At 37.2% G+C, this 21943-nt stretch overlaps 2 protein-coding genes across 2 annotated transcripts in view; one reads left to right on the top strand and one right to left on the bottom strand.

Annotated features, from left to right (window-relative positions):
* cenpp (centromere protein P) overlaps nt 1-21943 on the top strand; it is an 88334-nt gene that overhangs the window by 38921 nt on the left and 27470 nt on the right. The window lies entirely within an intron of this gene.
* On the bottom strand, nt 9560-17676 carry aspn (asporin (LRR class 1)). The gene is made up of 8 exons (XM_053653144.1): nt 17452-17676; nt 16121-16387; nt 15900-16012; nt 15449-15662; nt 14010-14120; nt 11814-11907; nt 11585-11723; nt 9560-10587 (listed from the first exon to the last, which is right to left on the bottom strand). The coding sequence occupies exons 2-8, from the start codon at nt 16356-16358 to the stop codon at nt 10387-10389; spliced, it is 1110 nt and encodes a 369-aa protein (XP_053509119.1). The 5' UTR covers nt 16359-16387; nt 17452-17676; the 3' UTR covers nt 9560-10386.

Raw genomic sequence — 21943 nt, 5'->3', positions numbered from 1 at the left:
ATCCCAATTAGGCGAGTGCTTTTTGATTTCGACAGCTAATTCATAGAAATTTGACATCTGAGTAACTGGTAATGGTATGCCAAAAAATAGTTTAGCTTTTAACTACTAAAAATGATCCTGCTTCCTTTAAAAACCGTATCAGTTTTAACAACTACATTCTCTGTTAAAGCCAAGAGAACTGTGATCAGCATTTGGAAAATCTTAAGGTGGTTGGCTGGACCTTACTCGGTTGAACACCTTAAAATTCCTCTGTGGAAACCTATAACTTTTGTTTTATGTGTTTCATGTCGTCAGTCTAGTGTCTGCCTGGAATTATCGGAAAATGAATGTGTGACCTTTAAAAATGTAGCTACTGCTAAATGCTGGTGGTAGTAACTGGAAAACTAGACACAATTGTAAATTCTAGGCTTTTTCAAATCAACCTGCCCATCATACCCATATACAGTGGTGCTCGAAAGTTTGTGGACCCTTTAGAATTTTTCTGTATATCTGCATAAATATGGCTTGTCCAAGACAAGCCATAAGAAGAAATATTTGCATACATGTTCATCACTATAAATGAGGAAAGTAAAAAAAAATTCAAAGAGAAAAAGAGTGATTAACCAGTATTTCAGACATCTCAAATGTGGAAATGGGTCAAATTGACCCATAACTTAATAGGAGGGTTAAACAAATGAGACAAAAAATATTATACTGTACTTGGTCATTTATTCATTGAGGAAAATGATCCAATATTACATGTCTGTGAGTGGCAAAAGTATGTGAACCTCTAAAAAAAAAAAAAAAAAAAAAAAACCCCAAAAAAACCAAACACATATCATCAGGCAACATATTTGATCAAAATGAATATTTTATTCAGAGTTATTGCGCGTCATTTCTATTGCGTGCTGTTTGATTGATGCGCATGCGTGGACTCGTGCTCATTCAGTGAAGTTTAATGGAGATGCCTTTATGTAAAATGGAAATACTGGCATGAATTTCTAACATTTACAGATAAGGATATAAATGTATAAATGTAATTTCTGTGTCTGGAACACATTAAACAGCACGCGCATAGGTCACAGCATCTGACACGACAAGCCGCGTTAATACACATACGAGTTTGTTTGAAGCGCTTAATATAAAACATTCTCATGTTTTGGACGACCCGGATCGTGCACTTTTCCCGCAGCAGCTCACTCTGCGACCTCCGCTGTTTCTCAGATGTGTTTTATTCATAGAAATGCGTTTTCCACCATTGTGAAGTGACGTCACTCATGGGGCTATCCACAGTGATGTCACAGACCCAACTAATCGATAATGAAATTCATTGTCGATTACTTTACTGATCGATTTTATCGATTAGTTGTTGTAGCCCTATTTATTACATAACAATACACAAAAGAAAACAAACCCCAGAAAAGACACACATTATTAAAGTTATTTAACAAACAAATTTATCCAGTTCTCTTTCCTGTGTATGATACTATACCAATTCTGTACATCTCCAACTGTGGTCCTCCACTTCTGTAACTATCCTCCCCTGTGTGTGTGTGAGCAGCATACACTAGTCCCCTCTTGTCCCCGCATGTCCATTACAGTTCCCTATTAGTCATGCAAGAAAGAGTCAACCACGTTTAATTTAACTAGACTCAGCTAATTGAACACAGTCAGTCTTGGCTGCAGCCCTTCTGATTAGAATTCTGACTCATGTTAAACCATACCATCAGGGTGAATTCATTCCCACATTTCTACAAGCACACTATGCCATGATCAAAGCAAATTCCAGAGGAGAAGAGGAATAAAATGTTGAAGTACATCAGTCTGGAAATGTTTGCAAAGACATTTTAAAGTTGTGGGACTCCACCAAACCACAGTAAAAGCCATTATCTCCAAATGATGAACACTCGTAACAGTGGTGAATCTTCCCAGGAATGGACCGCTTGCCAAAATTTCTCCAAGGGTTCAGCATCTGGTAAACATCCCACAAGAATGTACAAAGATGTACAGACATCCTTTGCCTCATCCTTTGCCTCAGCTAAGGGCAATATTCATGGTTCTAATATAAAAACAGTTCATGGGCATATTTTTGACCGGTGCCATCTGGGAACCACAGTTAACCAAAATAATATATTTGCAGCAAAGCACCTGGAAGAATTTCAGGACATCATATGGACAGATGAAACAAAGTGGAATTTTTTGGGGGTTCAATTTTGACTGGTGAAAACATTGTGTTAAACAGGACATCCTGCTAGTCTGAATCTGAGCTGAAAGTGAAAAGGAATTTGATTCTGCAGCAAGACAGTGATCCAAAGGACAGAATTCACATTTGAATAGTTGAAAAGAAATTTTGGATTGGCCCTCTTAAAGTCGTGACTTGGACCCAATAGAAGTTGTGGCTGGACCACAAATGAGCAGTTCATGCTCAAAAACCTACCGTGCTGTTATTGTTATGACAGTTTCTAACAAAACCATGTATCACAATTATTGGCATACCTGCATTTAGTACTTTGTGCAACCTTTCTCCTGTAATGCTCGATGAGATTGGAGAATATAGAACAATTCATCTTAGACCACTCCTCAACATAGAATGTCTCCAGATTCTCCAGGGCTCTCTGCTCTCTCTCAGCTCAGCAAAAATATTTTCAGTGGGGTTTAAGTCAGATAGGGAGGCCATGTCAAAAGCTTGATTCTGTGGTCATTGAGCCATTTTTATGTGGGTTTGGATGCATGTTTTGGATCACTGTCCTGCCGAAGGATCCAACCATAGCCCAGTTTTAACTTCTTGGTAGATGCATCCAATATTCATTTAAAAGTTCCTGGTACTTCGTGTAAATAATGATGTCATGTAACAAGGTGCCGAAGGAATTTGGAGGATAAACAGCCACACAGGTTCTCCACCGTACTTAACGGTGGGGATTAGGTTATTTTATTGATAATACCAAACCCACCTTGAGTGTGTGTTGCCAAATGCTTTATTTTTGTCTCATCTGACCATATACTTGGTTCCTGTCAAATTTCCAGTAATTGAAATGCTGCCATCTTCTGCAAATTCTTATATCTCTAAGCATCCTCATCACTGTGCATGGAGGCCAAATACACTCACGTACTCTTTATAGCCTTATTGATGAACACATTTTGTTTTCTTTTTTAATTTGTGTATTCTCTGAACCTCCCCATAATGGATGACCACTTAAGAATGGCAAAACACTCGATGAGTTTAAAAAAAGCTCAAATATAAACGGGAGCATGCATCAGTTACACTTTGTTCATAAGGATTTCCAAGGGTACAAATAATTTACACATGTGGTGTTCATGAGTTTTCATTTTCTTCAATTAAACGTTTTATTTTTGTCATTTTCAATGTGAGATTAACCTAATTAACCATAACACCATTTTTCAACCATTTTTTCTAAAAATTATTTATAAATTATTTTTTCCTAAATTATTCATATAGCGCTTTTAACAATGGACATTGTCACAAAGCACCTTTTACAGAAATCCGGATATAAAATTTCAATTCAAAATGTAAGTTTATTGCTAATGAGCAAGTCAGAGGTGATGGTGGCAAGGGAAAACACCCTGAGACAACAAGAGGAAGAAACCTAGAGAGGACCCATCCTTTTCTGGGTCATACCAGATAGTGTGATTTATAAATAATTTCTCTTCTGTAACTGCATACTGCTTCCAAATAATGCTAATAGTGTTAACAGGAACTTGAGTATGAGCATCATTAGAGTTTTATCTTTAAGTCTGTTGTATCCAACTGAAGTTATCAACTGTTCAATGATTGAGTCTTTAGTATAAACTGTTCTCAGTAGTATCAATTGCTAAGTGTTCTTAGACTTCCAAGGAAGATCATCCGTAGCCATCTTTAGGGTGTCTGTGTGGTACCAGCCACAGTAAACCCGTGGTGATCTTTCAGCTATCAATGTGGGGCCATTTTCAGAAGCAGCAAGTGATTTTCAGGTTACGAAAGCTCAGAGCAGAAGTGGGGCATCAGAATGGATCAGGCAGGACTGGAGGGCAGAAGGACGCAGGAGCACTGGTATCGTGGGAGTAAAATGTGTACCTCAACACAGAAAGAGAGAGGGAGAAAGGGGGCTATAGAGAGAACACAGATTATTAGATATTCTCTTGTCATGTAATGGTTTAAGAAGATGTATATTGTGTGCAGAGTAGAAGAAGGGACTCATCCAAACAGCCCAGTTTACCAAAACATGCTATGACCGTGAGATGAATGTGTGCCTTTACCTAAGAGAAAAGCTTTTTAATCAAAGACTTGACTAAGCAAATATGTTTTTACCCAAGTCTTAAAGACTGAGACTGTATCTGAGTCCCAAACACAAATTAGAACTCTGGCCCTGCTGTAGTCTTCATTATTTGAGGTACCAACAAAGAGCCTGCACCTTTTGATCAAAGCGGGCATAGTGGATAATAAAAGACTAGAAGTTCAGAAGCTAATCATTTTTATTAAGCCCTCCCATATTTTCCTGAAATGGTGTAAATGCTCGTTTTCCTTTTTCTTTTTGGGATAGTTCTGGACAGTTACATCAGTTATCATGATTTTTAAAAAATGGTAAATCACAAGCAGGGAAAAATCTCACAACCCTAATTATATCCAAATTAGCTAGGTTAAGATACTTTAAGATATGCAAGTTTCTTAGTACTGGAAAGTCAGAATAGCAGCACACAGTATTCCACATTTTGTTGAAAAGAAGAGCACTCCAAAAAATAATGTTAATCAAAGCAAGCTGGAGACATTTCTGTGTATACGAAGTACAGCCTTCTCTCAAGGAAAAAGGAGTCAGTTGAAAATAAAGCAACTAGAGTGTAAATTATTTTAATTTTATGCATTGATTCTTCACAAGAAGCCTCTTCCAATATATATGTTTTGTAAATTCAATTTATTCTGCCTGCTGTTAACAGATTTTATTTTTTTTTAAAAAGTGTCAATCTTTTGTGTTCAATGAACATGTTGAATGTTCTGTAGATATGAGGCTGATTGGTCTCTAACTGCAAATTAAAAAGTAACTTTTTATGCAATTTTGTCAGATTTACTTTATTTAAGGATTTATTTTCCAGGTGTTTGTCAGGATGGGAACACTTAAACAGTCCAAACCTGTTGTGAGGGGTTTTTTTTGTGGGGGGGGGGTTGTGTTTTTTTTTTTTTTCTCAACGACGCCGGTATGTGAGACGTGGCAACAGTGGCCCTGGCCAACCTGCAGATTTGTTCCATATGTTTCCTGAGCAAAGTTTCTCTGGCTGTTTCTGTCAGCCTGTGAACCACCCCCAGACCCCCCCTCCCCCCTCCTCCTCCTCAAACGCCACCCCTTTATGTCTCCCTGCACTCACAGAACTGACCAAATTATGATGATGAGAAGAAAATTGATGCATTGGAAACGCTTTGTCTCTAACACTCTTAAGTGTACACATTCCATGGTTGTGGAAAAAGGGCCTCCAACTTTGGCCCTCAGACAATCACCTGTCAGTAGTCTGGCATCTATTTGTAAAAGTGTAATGAAATTATTTCATATTGAATGCTTTAAGAAAATAATATGTCAATTTGAACATCACACAGAGATTGTGAGTATCTATAGGTAGCTGAAAGGATTGCAAGGATGTTTTGGCATCCTTCAGAAAAAGACATTAGTGTCTGTCTGTTCTGGGCATGGTTTAGACTAAGATACATGTCTTTTATTTATGTGGTTAATACAAGAATTTAAAACAGGACATGTGATTCACACTGGTAAAATGTACACAGAAATATCCAGAAGTAAAATGTTGACTATTTTCTATCCATTTGTGTATCCTCCTTTTGATATCATGTTGCTAGGTATACATGAAAAGACATTCAGAACATGGTCCTAGTTGGTGCTGAATAAAATCTGCTATACTACTTTGGTTCATTAAAAAAAAACAAAAAAAAAACGTGAATGTAACCTTTTTACAGTTCTATCCTGAATCATTTATTATGATCAAAATTCCACACTCACAACGTCTGCAGCAAGCTATTTAAAAAAAAAAAAAAAAAAAAAAACATTTTTCCTTGAAAATGTTCATGCACAGTTACTTTGTATGTGATGAACTTAAAATGAAATAGTAGTTGTGGCATATGCAAAAGACACCCTACTAATTCAGTTGTAAACATATTTTGTCATAGGAGTCTTTCTATTCTTGTTATTGGAAATTTAACCCACTCTTCCTTCTTTTCTTTTAGTTCTGAGATGTTCTTGGGCCATCATGCATGCATAGCTCTCTAATGGCTCATATGAAAGTAGACACTCAGTGCTTTGAATTGCAGTTTTTCAGAAGTATTTCTTTTTTTTTTTTTTAACCTAACGTACTAGGTTTAAATGTTATGATTTTATTGTGGCAGTTGTATACGGTGTATCAAAAAAAGCTTTCATCGTGCTGTCCATATAATCCCTGTACCAGTGTTCTTGTGGAGCAGGGGGCTCACACCCCTCTCCTTTCCCATCTCCCTGTTCAGCAGCAGCTAAACACAGTCACGATACCCTACACACAGAAACCCAACAGTGTCCTGACTAATCTTTTAACAGACCTGCGGTGATAAAATAATTCATTTGTTTATACTGATTGAAAATGTCTGCCAAGTTGATTTACATTAAGCCATTGGACTGGAATGCCAGTGCAGTACTAGAAAGGGTTCAGATCTTCCCACAGATTGTTATGACATTCAAGTCATGGTACTGAGGGCCAATCGAAAAGCTTCAGCTTGTGTTTCTTGAAGTAGTTTAAGGTGGATTTTGAGGTGTTTATTATGTTCTGGAATTGTCATCAGGTGACATCTCCTAATGACAATTCTTAACCTGAGTAACAAGTCTATTAAGGCCTAACAAGTTAATTAAGTTTTGAGACTTTTCAAACTTTGGACTTGATTAGCATTCTCAAACCAAAATATGAGATGCCAATTAGACCTCATTTTAGTTTAATAAGATTACTGTTTTGCACAAGAATGATATTCTTTGGGTGCATGGTGGTTTAGTGGTTAGCACGTTTGCCTCACATCTCCAGGGTTGGGGGTTCGAGTCCCACCACTGCCCTGTGCGTGCAGAGTTTTCATGTTCTCCCCGTTCTGCGGGGGTTTCCTCCGGGTACTCTGGTTCCCTCCCCCTGTCCAAAGACATGCATGGTAGCCTGATTTAAGAAGTCCATAGTGTCTAGTGTATGAATGGGTGTGCGATTGTGCCCTGTGATGGATTGGCACCCTGTCCAGGGTGTCCCCCGCCTTGTGCTCGATGCTCTCTGGGATAGGTTCCCTGTGACCCTGTAGGATAAGCGGTATAGGAAAAAGGATGGATGGATGTTATTCTTTGCAAATCTTTCCTTTTAAAATACAAGTTTGTATCTTTCTGAGCCAAACCAATTTGTGTAGTATACAATCATTCCATACAAAAGCTATAATATCAGAAGTCAAACTGAATGTTGCCCTCTGAATCAAGTCGATGTTTGTTTGTTTTTTGAAATTTTGATGGTTCCTGTATTTGGCAATGTTAATAGCCTTGAAACAGAGAGCTTTAAAAGAATTTTTGGATTATGTAACTAAGTCATGCATGTTAAAAACATTTTGATAAAGTAAAATCTCTATCAAGTCCTGCTCAAATTTCACATCTGGTAAAAACACTGCTTTCCTAATACTGGTATTCATTTTCAGCAGTGGTTGGCTCTTATGACAAACAGTAAATGCATTTTTTAATGGTACTGTTATGCATTTTGCCTGACTATCAAGGCTGTAATGAAATAACCTAGCCAGTAATTGAATTATATGCCAGGTTATTAATATTATTCTAAACCTGATATACTAAATACAAAGCTAGGACATAAAATGTGAGTCACTTTCTCTGTTTGCTAATATGACCCCTCTTTAAAACTTTAAAAACAGTTGTTTCTAGCTGGAGAACATTACTGATATTGTTAAGCAGTTCAGTGTTTAGCAGCCCAGATTAAGACATTTTCATTGAAAAGATTTTGTTTTTTTGTGCCACAATCTATAGTAGAAGCTTCCCCCCACCAACGCTTAAATAAATGTTCATCACAGTTGGATTAAAAATATATAAAATGTAGTTTTCTTTCTGTTAAGTTCATATTAACATCTGCAGAAATACAGTATTTACCTTCAAGTCAGCATTATTATTGTATGAATCAGGAGGGGAGATTTATAGGTTCTGTCTACAGGGCATTGAGAAAAGCTGAAGCAGAAGCTCCATCTGCTGGTTAAAGTTTGTGATTGTTGTAGGATGTCCAACATGAATCACAAATAAGGATTTGTTGAAATTTGGACCATTCACAGAACAATTTTAAACCCAGATGCAGTTTAGGCTCTGATCCAAAAAACAAAGGCTCTGCTCTAAAAGAAACACTGAGCAACCGTTCTTACATTTTTCTTCTCCAATTTATAGACCAGGTACAATCGGATGTTCAACAATAATCCACAAGGTCCAATTGTGTACTTTTCATGTAAGTAAATGTGCACTTAATTCACTTTGTCAGGTGAAAGATACATAATAATTGCACACATTTTATATCTGAGCAGTGGGTAGTGTTGCCTCCTCATGGCGCCAGGGTCCCTGGTTGAGCTTGGTTATCGTTTGTGTGGAATTACAGATGTTCTCCCATGTCCACGTGGGTTTCCTCTGGGTTTTACGGTTTACTTCTACCTCCCAAGAACTTGCCAGTAGGTGGACTGGCTGTGCTAAGGTGCCCCTAGATGTGAACGAGTGTGTGTGTGTGTGTGTGCATGGTATCCCTGTAACGGACTGATGTCCCATCGAGGGTGTATTCCCACCTCACGCCCATTATTCCTGGGATAGGCTCTGGATCCACCACAGTCCTGACCAGAATCAGGTGGTTAATGAAGACCAGTGAATGAATTGAGGGTACCTCCCCAGGACTTATGTGTATAATTCATTTCTAATTCTTACAGTTCAGATGTAATTCTTGCCAATAAGTATTCTTTGTAGAAGGGCAACCATTTTAATAAACATCCAGAACTTTGGAACACATAGAATTTGATCATCTGGATAGACGTCATTTTTCACAGTATATAGTGGAGTCTCTCAATTGCTGTCCGTATTACCCACAGTACACTGCAAGGATATGTCAGTATGGCTCTGTGGCTCTCAATCACTCTTCTCCTTTCCTCTTTAATGACCTGTTGTAGCAGTAACCCCTGAACAAACAGCTGTGTGGTTGTAAGATCAGCTGAATAGTTTTATATTCTTTCCTAAATACATGCCAATAGATCACCAATACTTTCAAAAAGGCTTCCCTGGTGGCTTAGGCAATCACATTGCTTGCAAATGTGTACATGTTATCGTGCACTCATGGCTGTGTCTATATTATGACTGACAAAAATGTTAATGTCGCCTTAATTTCCTAGTTACATGATTGAATATGGCTTTGTGAACCACAAGATTTACACTTAAGTGAGTGAGATAATATTAGTATGATCATAAAGCTCTTTACAGCAAAGTATAGGACTTAACATGGGCTTCTGAGTCAAAGTATCTGTAAATGGTAGAACATGAACTGTCTATCATGGCCTAGAGCCGGAGTATCTACAGAATGAGCTACAATACAGTAGCTGAAAATGATCTCATTCTCGTTTCTGATGACTATTCTTTGTTGTATAGTGTGTAGGTAAGCAAACAAAATAACTTCTGTCTAGTTTTTTGACGACGTCACTTGCTAGAATCAGGTCTTCCACCTAGTGGATGAACTCCTAGCATTTGGGACCCACCCTTAATACTCTTGCTTTACCTCTTCAAAAAAATGCTAAGTAAATCAAGGTTGTGACGCTGGATCTTTCATTTGCGTCTAAATACCATCGGTGTAGATGACAGAAACATTTGTTTTTACCAAGTTTTTCCTCTCTGTTTATTCACAAAACATTTTTTTTTTTTACACATTTCAACAAAGGTTTGAGACAATTGTGGCTGTAGCTTATTTCATAGTTTACAAGTCCTAGTCTACATTAGAGATCTGCATCGTGTCTCTCGAGTACTTTATGCTCATTTAACATAACAATGACAGTGAAACAATTTAAGGTTTACTAACAATGTCTGATTATACAGTTTAAAAAAAATGACTTTAGATCAGCAATACCACGGATAACCAACAGATTCGGCATGACAGATTAAACAGATTATAACAATGATTGCACCCAATATAGCTACTCTATTACCTGTGGTCCCAATAAACCAGGTTAAATAGTTTCCAGCAAAAATGCCTGGTGAATATTTTGTTACATAATTATCTTCACAGGGTGTTTTTCAAGTAAACTATGTACCGTGCAACCTGACTGAGGGATTAAGCTCCCAATTATTAACTGAAAGACATTATCAAATATAAGTTGAGGTGCTGCCCTCCAGTGGAACCCTGTGCTCACTTTCGTCTAAAATTGCCGAGTTGCAGAGATCTCTGGCCAGATGCACAGCGGAAGGTGGCTGGTTGGATCTGCCAATATTTCACCGGATTGGCAAATAGGCTGATTCCTGAGTAGAGAGCCTTCTTTACCTTGCTTCTTGTTGGGCAGAAGTCATTCACTCCAACACTGTTAATGCTATTAGCATGGAAGTACACCACCTAATAGCACAGGTTAAACAGAGATGTCACGTTTGGTTGTTGTGCAGTTGTGTGACTTTTGTGCCGGTTTCATCAAATTTATACACTTCATACAGGGTCTCAGATTCATTAAACAAAGTATGCTACAAAGAATTAAATCAGTTTAAATCAGCCTTAAAATAGTTTGTACCATTGGAAGATATTGCAAATTGAATTTGCTGATAGCTGAATATACCCTGGAATCCAAAGTATCAGTTTTTTTTTATTATAGGTTCATATATAGATTTTGTTTATTAAGCAATATCACACTAGCAAGACTGTGAATGTACTGAATATCGGCACGGCTGCAATATTGCTCTTATGCAACAGTTCTGTTGACGAAATTAATATTGACTAAGTGATATTTCAGACACAATATGGCCTAATGTTGGATGTAGCATGTCAGCTAGCCCGAGTAGCTAGCTCACATTAATTTGTGCATTCCCATTAAGGTGCTTCCAATAAAATTTGAGTCCCTTCTTCCTTTTCAGCCTGTGAAATGCATTTATGCTCACTACAGTTGTAAAGAGTGATTATTTGAGTTACTGTATCTTTCCTGGTAGCTCGAACCAATCTGGCCGTTTTCCTCTGATCTCTCTTATCAGCAAGGCGTTTCCACACACAAACTATTGCTCACTCAGTGTGTTTTGTTTTTCGCACCATTCTGTGTAAACTCTAGAGACTGTTGTGTGTGAAAATCCCAGGAGATCAGCAGTTTCTGAAATACTCAAACCAGTCCATTTGGTACCAACATCCCTGCCACAGTTAGTCACAGAGATCACACTTTTTCCTGACTCTGATGTTTGATGTGAACATTAACTGAAGATCTTGACCTGTATCTGCATGATTTATGCATTGTGCTGCTGCCACATGATTTGGCTGATTGGAAAATTGATTGGAAAATGCAATTTTTTTTAAAAAAAAATTTTTGCAGTTAAATGCACGATTAACACCATTTTGCAAAATTACATTTGCTTACCTGTAAATACTTAAGCGTGTTCAAACCTGGAGGAATATTTTTCAGCTTGTTGTTATCCAGATGAATTTCTCTGATTTTGGGAATATATGCTAGGCTCCCATTCTCCACAAATTTGATCTGGTTGAAAGCCAACCCCAACCTGCAGCACATAGAGACGAATAATAACATCTTCATAAATGTCTGTTTTTATGACCAGGCAGATGCTATGACTGTAACGCTATGTGTTTACCTCAGCAAATGCTTGTACCGGATTAAGTCTTCCACCTCAACTTTAGCAATTTTATTATAGTCCAAGTGAAGTTCAGTGAGAGAAGAGGGCAGATCTGTGAACATAATTAAAGTGTAATGAGTAGCCTAAATAAACTTCTTTTTTTTAATTATGGAGAAGAGATTCTTCTTTCCTGCACTGAGAAACCATTTTCAGTATTTTGAAGAGCTTAAAAAACATCTAAATGTTTTTTGGTTTTTTTTTTCAGATTGTTTGTACCGTGTCCTAAGTGTATTTTGTGTCTAGCTATTGTTCCTACTAAAAGTCAGCTATTTTAAGACATACCAAAATCATAAAAGGTGTATACAGTGGTGCTTGAAAGTTTGTGAACCCTTTAGAATTCTATATATCTGCATAAATATGACCTAAAAACATCATCAGATTTTCACACAAGACCTAAAAGTAGACAAAGGGAACCCAATTAAACAAATGACAATATATTATACTTGGACATTTATTTATTGAGGAAAATGGTCCAATATTACATATCCGTGAGAGGCAAAAGTATGTGAACCTCTAGGATTAGCAGTTAATTTGAAGGTGAAATTAAAGTCAGGTTTTTTTTTTTTTTTTTAAACAATGGCATGATAATCATGTGTGAGTGAGCACCCTGTTTTATTTAAAGAACAGGGATCTATCGGAGTCTGAGCTTCACAACACATGTTTGTGGAAGTGCATCATGGCAAGAACAAAGGTGATTTCTGAAGACCTCAGAATAGTTGTTGATGATCATCAGACTGGAAAAGGTTGCAAAACCATCCCTAAAGAGTTTGGACTTCACCAACCCACATTCAAACAGATTGTGTACAAATGGAGGAAATTCAAGACCATTGTTACTCTCCCCAGGAGTGGTCAACCTACAAAGATCACTCCAAGAGCAGGACGTGTAATAGTCCACGAGGTCACAAAGGAATCCAGGGTAACTGCTAAGCAACTAAAGGCCTCTCACATTGGCTAATGTTAATGGTCATGAGTCCACCATCAGGAGAACACTGAACAACAATGGTGTGTATGGCAGGGTTGCAAAGTGAAAGCCACTTCTCTGCAAAAAGAACATTGCTGCCCTTCTGCAGCAATCACGTGGACAAGCCAGGCTGTTGGAAAAATGTTTAGTGGACGGATGAGACCAGAATATAACTTTTAGTTTAAATGAGAAGCGTTATGTTTGGAGAAAGGAAAACACTGCATTCCAGCATAAGAACCTTATCCCATCTGTGAAACATGGTGGTGGTAGTATCAAGGTTTTAACCTGTTTTGCTGCATCTGGGCCAGGTCAGTTTGCCATCATTGATGGAACAATAAATTCTGAATTATAACCAGCGAACTCTAAAGGAAAATGTCAGGACATCTGTCCGTGATCTGAATGTCAAGAGAAAGTGGGTCATGCAGCAAGACAACGACCCTAATCACACAAGTCGTTCTACCAAAGAATGTTTAAAGAAAAATAAAGGTAATGTTCTGGAATGGCCAAGTCAAAGTCCTGACCTTAATCCAATAGAAATGTTGTGGAAGGACCTGAAGCAAGCAGTTCATGTGAGGAAACCCACCAACATTCCAGAGTTGAAACTGCTCTTTACTGAGGAACGGACTAAAATTCCTCCAAGCCGATGTGCAGGACTGATCAACAGTTACTGTAAAGCTTTAGTTACAAATAGATGACCAAGTATATTATTTTTGTCTCATTTGTTTACTTGGGTTCTCTTTATCTACCTTAAAGTCTTGTGTGAAAATCTGATGATGTTTTAGGTCATATTTATTCAGAAATATAGAAAATTCTAAAGGGTTCACAAACTTTCAAGCACCACTGTATGTCAGTTTAACCCTGTGTTCTTCTCCTCATCTGAAGTATGTACATTCTTTCCCGAAACCACAGGATTATTTACGTTTTCTAAATTTCGATATAAACACTCGCATTTTGGATCAAAATGTTAAATCTGTAACCAAAATTTGCAGCTCAGTTTGTTTTAAAGCGTTAAGTTTAAACCGTGTACCATTAGGTACTATAATATATTATCACATTGTATTTTAACATATTAAGTACTGTTACTTACAATTGCACAAGAGTACAATTTTTGCAGTGCTGAAAATAATACAAATAAAAAAAAGATTTCATTTCTCAAAATCATGTAACCATGCAGTTGCCATGAAAGACGTTACCTTTTGGTATTGCTGTGAGCCTTGCCTCTGCAATTCTCAGGTAAAGGGTCGCCATATCATTAAACGCTCCTAGTTCAATTCCACTGTTGGCAATAGGATTAGCGCTCATTTCTGGGGGAATAATGTACTGAAATGTAAGGGATCCTGAACATTTAACACATTAAACATGCTATATATGAAGTGGCACTTACATTACATATTCTTGTTTAAAATCTCATTTCATTAAACATGCTTCCAGGTCATAGTTTGACTTGTTTTATCAGACATGTTCTATAGGGTTGTAACACATGATGCAGTTAACCTGCATTGCGATAGAACTGCTTTCAGTTGAGAGTATGGCTGGGAACCAGGAAATGTTTTGAAATGGTGCAGTTGGTTTGTTCGGTCTCATTGAATAAAACACAGAATCACAACGTATATCAAACTAAATCGCTTTCCTGTGTAGTCTGTTTTGGGAGAATTTTTACAATAATATATAAATAATATAAATGTTTATATTTCGCATAGAGTTTAACACAGACAGCTGAAATTTCCCAATCAGGAAGAGTATTTCCTTATCTGCTCTGGCTTTACGTTTGTGTCAGTCTTTTCCGAGTAGTCTACATTTTGAATTATGAATCTTACATGCTGAATTAACTTCAAATAAACACTGTTTTGGGAGGCGCTGTCAATGCTTAGCTTTACTGCCTCACACCTCCAGGATCCCTGGTTCAGTCCTCTGTGTGTGGAATTTTGCATGTTCTCTCTATCTCGGCATGGGTTTTGTCCGGGTTCGCCGGTTTCCTCCCACCTTCCAAAAACAGGCTGGGATGTGGCCGCAGGGATGCGGGAATTTTAAGCAGCCGACGCAAAATGATGTGCTATATCTTTAGTAGTTTCGAAAAAAAATCTGATTCTCTTTTGTGATTTGCTTATCAGTAACAAATGTCTAATGATGATTTGAAGTAGATATGAATTAAAACAGATTAAAATACATTCAAACTCAAAATAGTACATGACATGAATAAAATTTGTCTGACATAAAAGGGAGTTAACTGAAAGATGCACATTTACTTCATGTTACTTTTGCTTTGCACCAGCTTTGTCTAGGTGAACTTTTACCTTGTGTACCTTGTGAGCCAATAAAAAAACAATTAGGCCAGGCTGTGGTCTCTTTGGTCAATAAAAAAAAATGGAGGATCTGCTTATTATTAAGTAGTGGTAACACTTGTATTCTGCCTTGCACACATCTAAAATTCAGAAACATTGTCTTGCGAGATTTAACTGTCAAGTAATTAAAGTAAGTCAAGTAAAGAATGTGATATAACACTTGAATAGGGGTACTAATGACTAACCAGTGCCCCAGAAGAAGTCTTATATAATGTGCATTTTTCTTATATATAATAAGAATATTTCTTATATATCATATTTCTATCATTTCAGAAGACACAGATCCGTACCTAGAACATGCAAGGATTGCATCCCTTTAAATGCGTCCTTTTGGATTCTGCTGATCTTATTGTCGTGGATTCTTAGCTCCAAGATGTTTTTTGGCAGATTTGCAGGTATTTCTGTCAGGAGATTATACGACAAGTAGAGTAGACGGAGCTTCCCCATGTTTTGGAAAGCCTTTGGATGAATCTTTGAAATCTGGTTATTAACCAGAAACAAGGCCTGTAGTAATAAATACACAAAAAAAGAGCATATGACTTAAAACTACTTAGCTGATGGAGCTATGGTGTGAGATAAAATACTGAAAATCAGATGTTAGTGTTTACTTAATATGCATTTAAATCATACATTTGGCAAGTTCTGGTTTCCTAATCAGCTCTAAACTCAAACAGGAACTAAGACAACATGTATGTAACCATTTGGAATAGTAAACATGCGAACATTCGTCATTCCTCTTACATAGAGATTAGTCAGTTTTTTAAAATCGTCCTCCTTGATTTCAGTGATATCGTTGTTTTGCAGATCAATCATTAGCGTGTCTGCTGGAATGTCACGTGGCACTGATGTCAAACCTATTAAAAACATAAACACAAGAGTGATCCATCATTATGCTAATTAGGAATTCCCTTTGGGCTGTTTACACTGAGACGGGCCAGCATCTATTACAAAGCATCTATTACCTAGATCTGAACACTGAACTACCCTACTGAGGCACTGGCAGCCAAAAGGGCAGTCTGTAATAAAGTTGTCTTCAATATCATTATCATTGTCGTCGTCGTCGTCGTCATCTTCATCTTCATCGCTCCCACTGTCCTGTTGCATGATGTCATGAATCTTCATCAACTCCATGATGTTTATTGGCTTGTATTTCTTTCCGTGGCACAGGAAAAGCAAGGCGAACAACAAAATGACTCTCATTGTGGAGATTAGGTCGGGATGTTTAGGGCCTGTGAATGGAAAAAATGTATGTATTAGTGCAGGCTGTTCCTTTGATCACATTATAGGAAATCTCTTCTGTTAAGTTTCTAAATGTCTGTCTGCTGAGTGAAAAAGCCAATATATTGTTGTAGTAGGTATGTTAGCATTGTCGTAGTAGTTGTGTTAATGTTTTCAAAGAATAATTCAGCTGGCTCAAAAAACAAAGTTTCACCGTTCAAAAATGGGCTTACAAATTGAACAAACCAAAATGTAAAGGAATATAGAAATTGTGTCATTTTGCTGTACAAGCTGCAGCACCAGCTAGAGGGCAGGAAAATATTATTTTGCTCCCCTTCTCATCTTCCTTCCTTGACCATCGCCTACAATTGTTGCTATAGCTTCATGTTCGGTACAAGTTTACTGCCATTTCTGTTTATGATAAATAAATAAAAGAAGAATTACAGTACAGGTGTCAAAATTAAGTACAATCAGAAAAAAATACATATTGACTTCAACAGTATTAAATGTGTTTTGAGACCATTACAAAATATAAAAGTAAATGAAACGTAATCAGCAATAGGATTAATGTGATTTGTCAGCTCCTAGGAAAACTAGGTCCAAAAATGTTTGTTCTTCAGAGAATATCCACAGCATTGTGACAAAAAATTAAGCCTATAGCAACCGATTCCTAATACTATTCTCACCCATAGAAATATTTAATATGAATTATTTTTAAATACTCTTCATTTTAAAAATACAATTTTATGTTACAGCGGTGAGCTAGATTAAGTTTTTCTCTTCAGCAGGCGTGAAATGGGGTTGTATAAATTAATATTTGTATAAAATTCACTATATTAATTTCATCAGCATCTTTAGCATCTTGATTAATGTGCCTCTGTTAAGTCTAGATGCTAAAGTTTGTAGTACTTATTGTGAATCAATTAATGGCAGAAGAAGAGAATTGTAGCTATTAGAATATTCATGTTGATGTGAAATATCAATGCAAGCTCACTCAAGGAAAAATTCATTAATTTTATCTATAACTCAGTTCAGTATCAATAAATCAATGCTTTATGTAAAAGAAAAGCCATACCTGAGAAGTAAGTGTTATCCTTGTTACCCTCCAAAATCCTGCAGGAGCAACATTAAAATGTCTGCTGATCCCAAATTCCTGCAGAAAAGTTCAAGAGGGGAGGAGGGGGGTGAGAGAATATGCTCAAAAGAGTTCCTGAATGGACATAAAACGACCAGAGGAGCTATGCGTAAAAAGACATCACACACTGATCAGTGTCAGTCAAGTCTTAACTGCTGCTGAATACATAATATTGCTGGTCATATGTTTCTCATCACTGCTTGAAACCTGGCCAAACCTGTAAACTTTTATGTTCAAGCTGTTATTATAGTCCTTATAAAGGGGATTGGGGTAGGTCCTGGTGGTCGTGCGCACTCTGAGTGGGCGTCTTTTTGGCATTTTAAAATTGAAATGCTTTTGCTTCTACTTTATTATTAATGATTATTGTGAGAAAGATCTCTGTCTAGTAAAACTAATAAGCAGCCAAGAGCCATTCAGCCATTTCCGTTTCAAAAAATTTAGTCTATTTTTATATATCTGATACCCTGATATTTGTAAGTATGGATATTTAACATTACAGCAAAATATCCACTATGCATTTTTAAACCAGTAAATATGTTAAACAGCCATCATTTGTAGTTATTGTAAGTAGCTGTTAAATGGAATAAGCTGTATAATCATATAATATAAAATCATTCTAATTATTCTACTAGTTCCGTATGTACTTAATAAATTATATGACGAAGAAGAACAAAATAACTGTAAAATCTAATAAAACTTCAAACAAGTTAATTAGTTAAACTGCCATAATTTGAAGTGCTAGTAACACATAAATATCAAATGGAATGATTATAAGTATATAGTATGGCTAAAGTCTTGTATAACAGTTTCCAAGGAATACATTACAGTGTGCTTACAACAGCACAAATTTACTTAGGGCTGTATTTATGGCATGCTGACAGTGCCAAGTATGGGTAGGTTTGGCCAGGGTACTTGTATATGATGGAAATTGTTCTCCATTAAGTAGATTTTTTCCCCTTACCTCACATGTCTGTTTTTCCCCCTAAACAGTAGCAGTTACCAGACAACTATACCAGTTCATTTATGTATAAAGGAAACTACTCACCAGCCACCTTGATAAGGGTCACCTGGTCCCCTGTACATTCATGCACTTATCCAATCAGCCAATCATGAGGCAGCAGCAAAGTGTATAAAATGACAGAAATGCAGGTCAGCAGCATTAGTTTCCATGCACATCAAACATCGGGGGGTGTGATGTCAGTGACCGTGGCATGGTTGTTGGTGCCAGACGGGCTGGTTTGTGTTTCAGAAGCTGAGCGCTTGGAATTATCAGGAATAGTGCAAAATTGTGTTATCCAAGAAAAATGCCTAGTTAATGAGAGAGGTCAGAGGAGAATGGCCAGGTCTGACGGGAAGACTGCAGTAACGCAAATAACCACTCTTTACCACCGTGGTGAGCAGAAAAGCATCTCACATTTCACATTACAAATCACTTATCGTTTCCTCATTTTCCTGTGTTTTGTAATATACAGTATGTGGTTATGTGATATCCTTGTTGCAAAAAAAAAAAAAGCCAAAAAAGCATATTACCAGAAGATATTGCTAATTGTATAATCATAGAAAAATACTCACATTATGTTTTTTTGTGGAAAATGTTCTGACTAATGTAATTTACAGATGGATTTTATGTTTCTATAGTAACAACTCATTCACAGGAAACTTGTATAGCAGACAATCTACATAGCCTAAGGCTAATAATAAATGGATTAAGAAAAATTTTAAACACAAAAATGTGCGTAATGGTTGATATGGTCAAACAGAATAGTCTTCCGGGGATTTTCTCTGTAAACCAAGCTAGTTGTAGTCTTTCACAAATTACTGTGGTGTAGGAGGAATAAAACGCTTGGGACGAAATTTTATCCACTTTGCTTTGCATTACACTTCAGAAGAAAGCACTTTAGTATTCATATATAAGTAACAATGAACATTTTATTCATTCATCTTCAATATCCACTTTATCCTGGTCAGGGTTTTGTATAGAACCAACCACATCCAGGTGAAAACTGAAGGGTGAAGCTTGAGAAAAAAAAAATGAGTGCGGATGCCTTCAGACAGGTGTAGTGTGAGATATTAAGCAGTTGACATCCTATTGTGCATGGTTGTATATTTAAAATGTCGTAATATAATATTGTGAATCAAGATGGTGTGTGTTTTAAATATGGTTCATTTATTGGGCCACTGGTGGCTGGAGCTTCAGTCACCGACAACTCTGCTTATTGTGTTTCAATAAGAACAAGGACTCTCATCTGTGTTTAGTTCTATGGGAAACACAGTGAACAGCATTGGAAATTTGGGTCTAAAGCACACATTCAATGACCATGATGATTGTGGATTAATGCAATATGTAATGAAATACACAAGAGCAACTTCTTGTGGTAAGGAAGAATGCTAAAGCAAGATGTGAACAGGCTGTTAAAGAACAGTTCATCAACAACTACATGGAGAGAGGTATTATGGTAGAGTTGCAGTAAACCCATCATTACGATGATTTTAGCGTTCAGTGGTGCAAAAAACCGTAGACACTGGTCTACATAGATTTGGAAAAAGTGATCTGTTCAGTTGAGTCACCATATGTGTGGGAACACTAAGAGACGATAAAGACCTGAATGTATGACCTCCTATGTTGTGTGGTGGGCGTAGTGTCTTTTTCTGATTAAATCCATGAAATAGTCAGGCAAATAATTGTTTTACCATTAGCATCACTTTCTTCATCATCTTTTGTATCTCCATGTCCTTTCTTTGTACTGTTTCAACATGGGAAACTCATCAGGTTAACCACAATCCATGTGCCTTGCAAACAATTCAAGTTTGCACTCAAATGTCAAAACCTCTTCTAAAAGCGAGAGTTCTGTTTCCCTTGCTTTGCAGTTTAGACTGTTTAACTTCTCCAGATGGGTTCATCAGGTTCTGCACAGGAACCTTTTGTGCTGTTGAAATGCCTTTACTTGATACTTTTGAGGACCTTTCAGTGACTACGTTTACATGGACAGGAGTAATGTAATTATTGAGTTTATTCTGAATAAGACAATACTGTGATTAAGGTGTTTACATGAGTCGCTTTTAGAATACTCCTTTCAAGGTCCTGTTTTACATGTTAGAGAACATAGATGGATTAACGGCACACGTCATTACGTCACCGCGCCACGCCGTCCGACGTTCCCTCCAGAATTTCACGTATCAACATACAGTTGGTCTTCATTATGGTACTGTATACAGTTTGGGGTGTTTTTTATTTTTACGAATGCTTCAAGTGCGGTTAATTATTTGTCATGCTATACGTGCAAATAGACGACTGCTTGAAGCTGTGGGCTACGTCCCAAACTGTGTACTTAGCTTCTATATAGTAGCCGAGATGCATGTATTTCGCCTACTACAGGCCTATAGTAGGTAAGTACGCGGTTTCGGACGCAGCCGTGATCTCTTGTTTGCCGTAAAACTGTTGCGCACTGCCGTGTGTGATCGTGTCCTGTCACAAAATGCGGTGAAAACTCTCACACGACCTTAATAGTGTGATTAAGGTGTTTACATGTCTGTAATACACGTCCATAATGCGACTAAAACAGGAATACTCAACACGTCTTCATTCAATTTGTGTTGACTTCGAGTATGACCTTAATCGGACTGAGGTAATTAAAAATAGCTGTTTACATGCTAGTTTCTTAATCAGAGTATTGTCTTAATCTGGTTAATATTGGATTATTGTTGTCCATGTAAACGTACTGAATGTTACCATATACTGATGGACAAGGGTGACTTGTGTTGCCAACATCATCACGACTCATCACACCTATAATAATATAGGTATGGGAAGTGGTGACTCAAAAGTTCTCAAATTGTAATCAAATTACAGGATAACCAGAGAATCACTGTTGGGATCTAAAACGAGACTGATAACCCTGAACTGTTCAGCTGTATGATTGGGGTGTATCCTGTTTGAACTCCCTTTGGAAGTCATCCACACAGTCCTTTGTTTGACTGTTGTTGCAGAACATTACATTTTCTTTTTGCAGTTAACTTCTTGCTGTTTGATATTTTGTAGCTTAAACATATCAGATAAAACCTAACAGAAATTTGCTGTTCTTTCATGTTACTAAGACTGTTGTGTAACTTATTTAGCCAGTTCCTAGTTTTGCCTGCAAGAATACAGTAAAAAGGCCACAGGTTTACCACAAGTCTGGCTATGCTTAACCAGTTTTCATCATTCTGTTGCACATTAATATTGTATTGTGATGCTTGGTTAACATTTACAGACACAACTAGGGAATTTCTCCAGACACGTTCACATTTAATTTCCAATGTCGCCGTATTTCTCTAATGTTCTAGCAAATGTTAAAGAAACAAATGGGAACACGCACATGAATCATTTGAAATGTGTCCAGATTTCCAGTCCTTTTCCATAGTTACAGTTGTTGATTAGAAAGAATTCTCATCT

The sequence above is a fragment of the Ictalurus furcatus genome, chromosome 21, assembly GCF_023375685.1.
Source record: "Ictalurus furcatus strain D&B chromosome 21, Billie_1.0, whole genome shotgun sequence".
In the NCBI taxonomy this organism is placed as follows: domain Eukaryota; kingdom Metazoa; phylum Chordata; class Actinopteri; order Siluriformes; family Ictaluridae; genus Ictalurus; species Ictalurus furcatus.
Note: the sequence above shows the minus strand (reverse complement) of the source record. Positions and strands in the feature narration are given on the sequence as shown.

Coding starts and splice junctions, on each gene's coding strand:
- aspn (XM_053653144.1), bottom strand. CDS start 16,358: ATGAGAGTCATTTTGTTGTTCGCCTTGCTTTTCCTGTGCCACGGAAAG. Junction 15,663..15,899: donor AAAAACTGACTAATCTCTAT/GTAAGAGGAATG, acceptor TTATTACTACAG/GCCTTGTTTCTGGTTAATAA. Junction 14,121..15,448: donor GCAATCCTTGCATGTTCTAG/GTACGGATCTGT, acceptor TTATTCCCCCAG/AAATGAGCGCTAATCCTATT.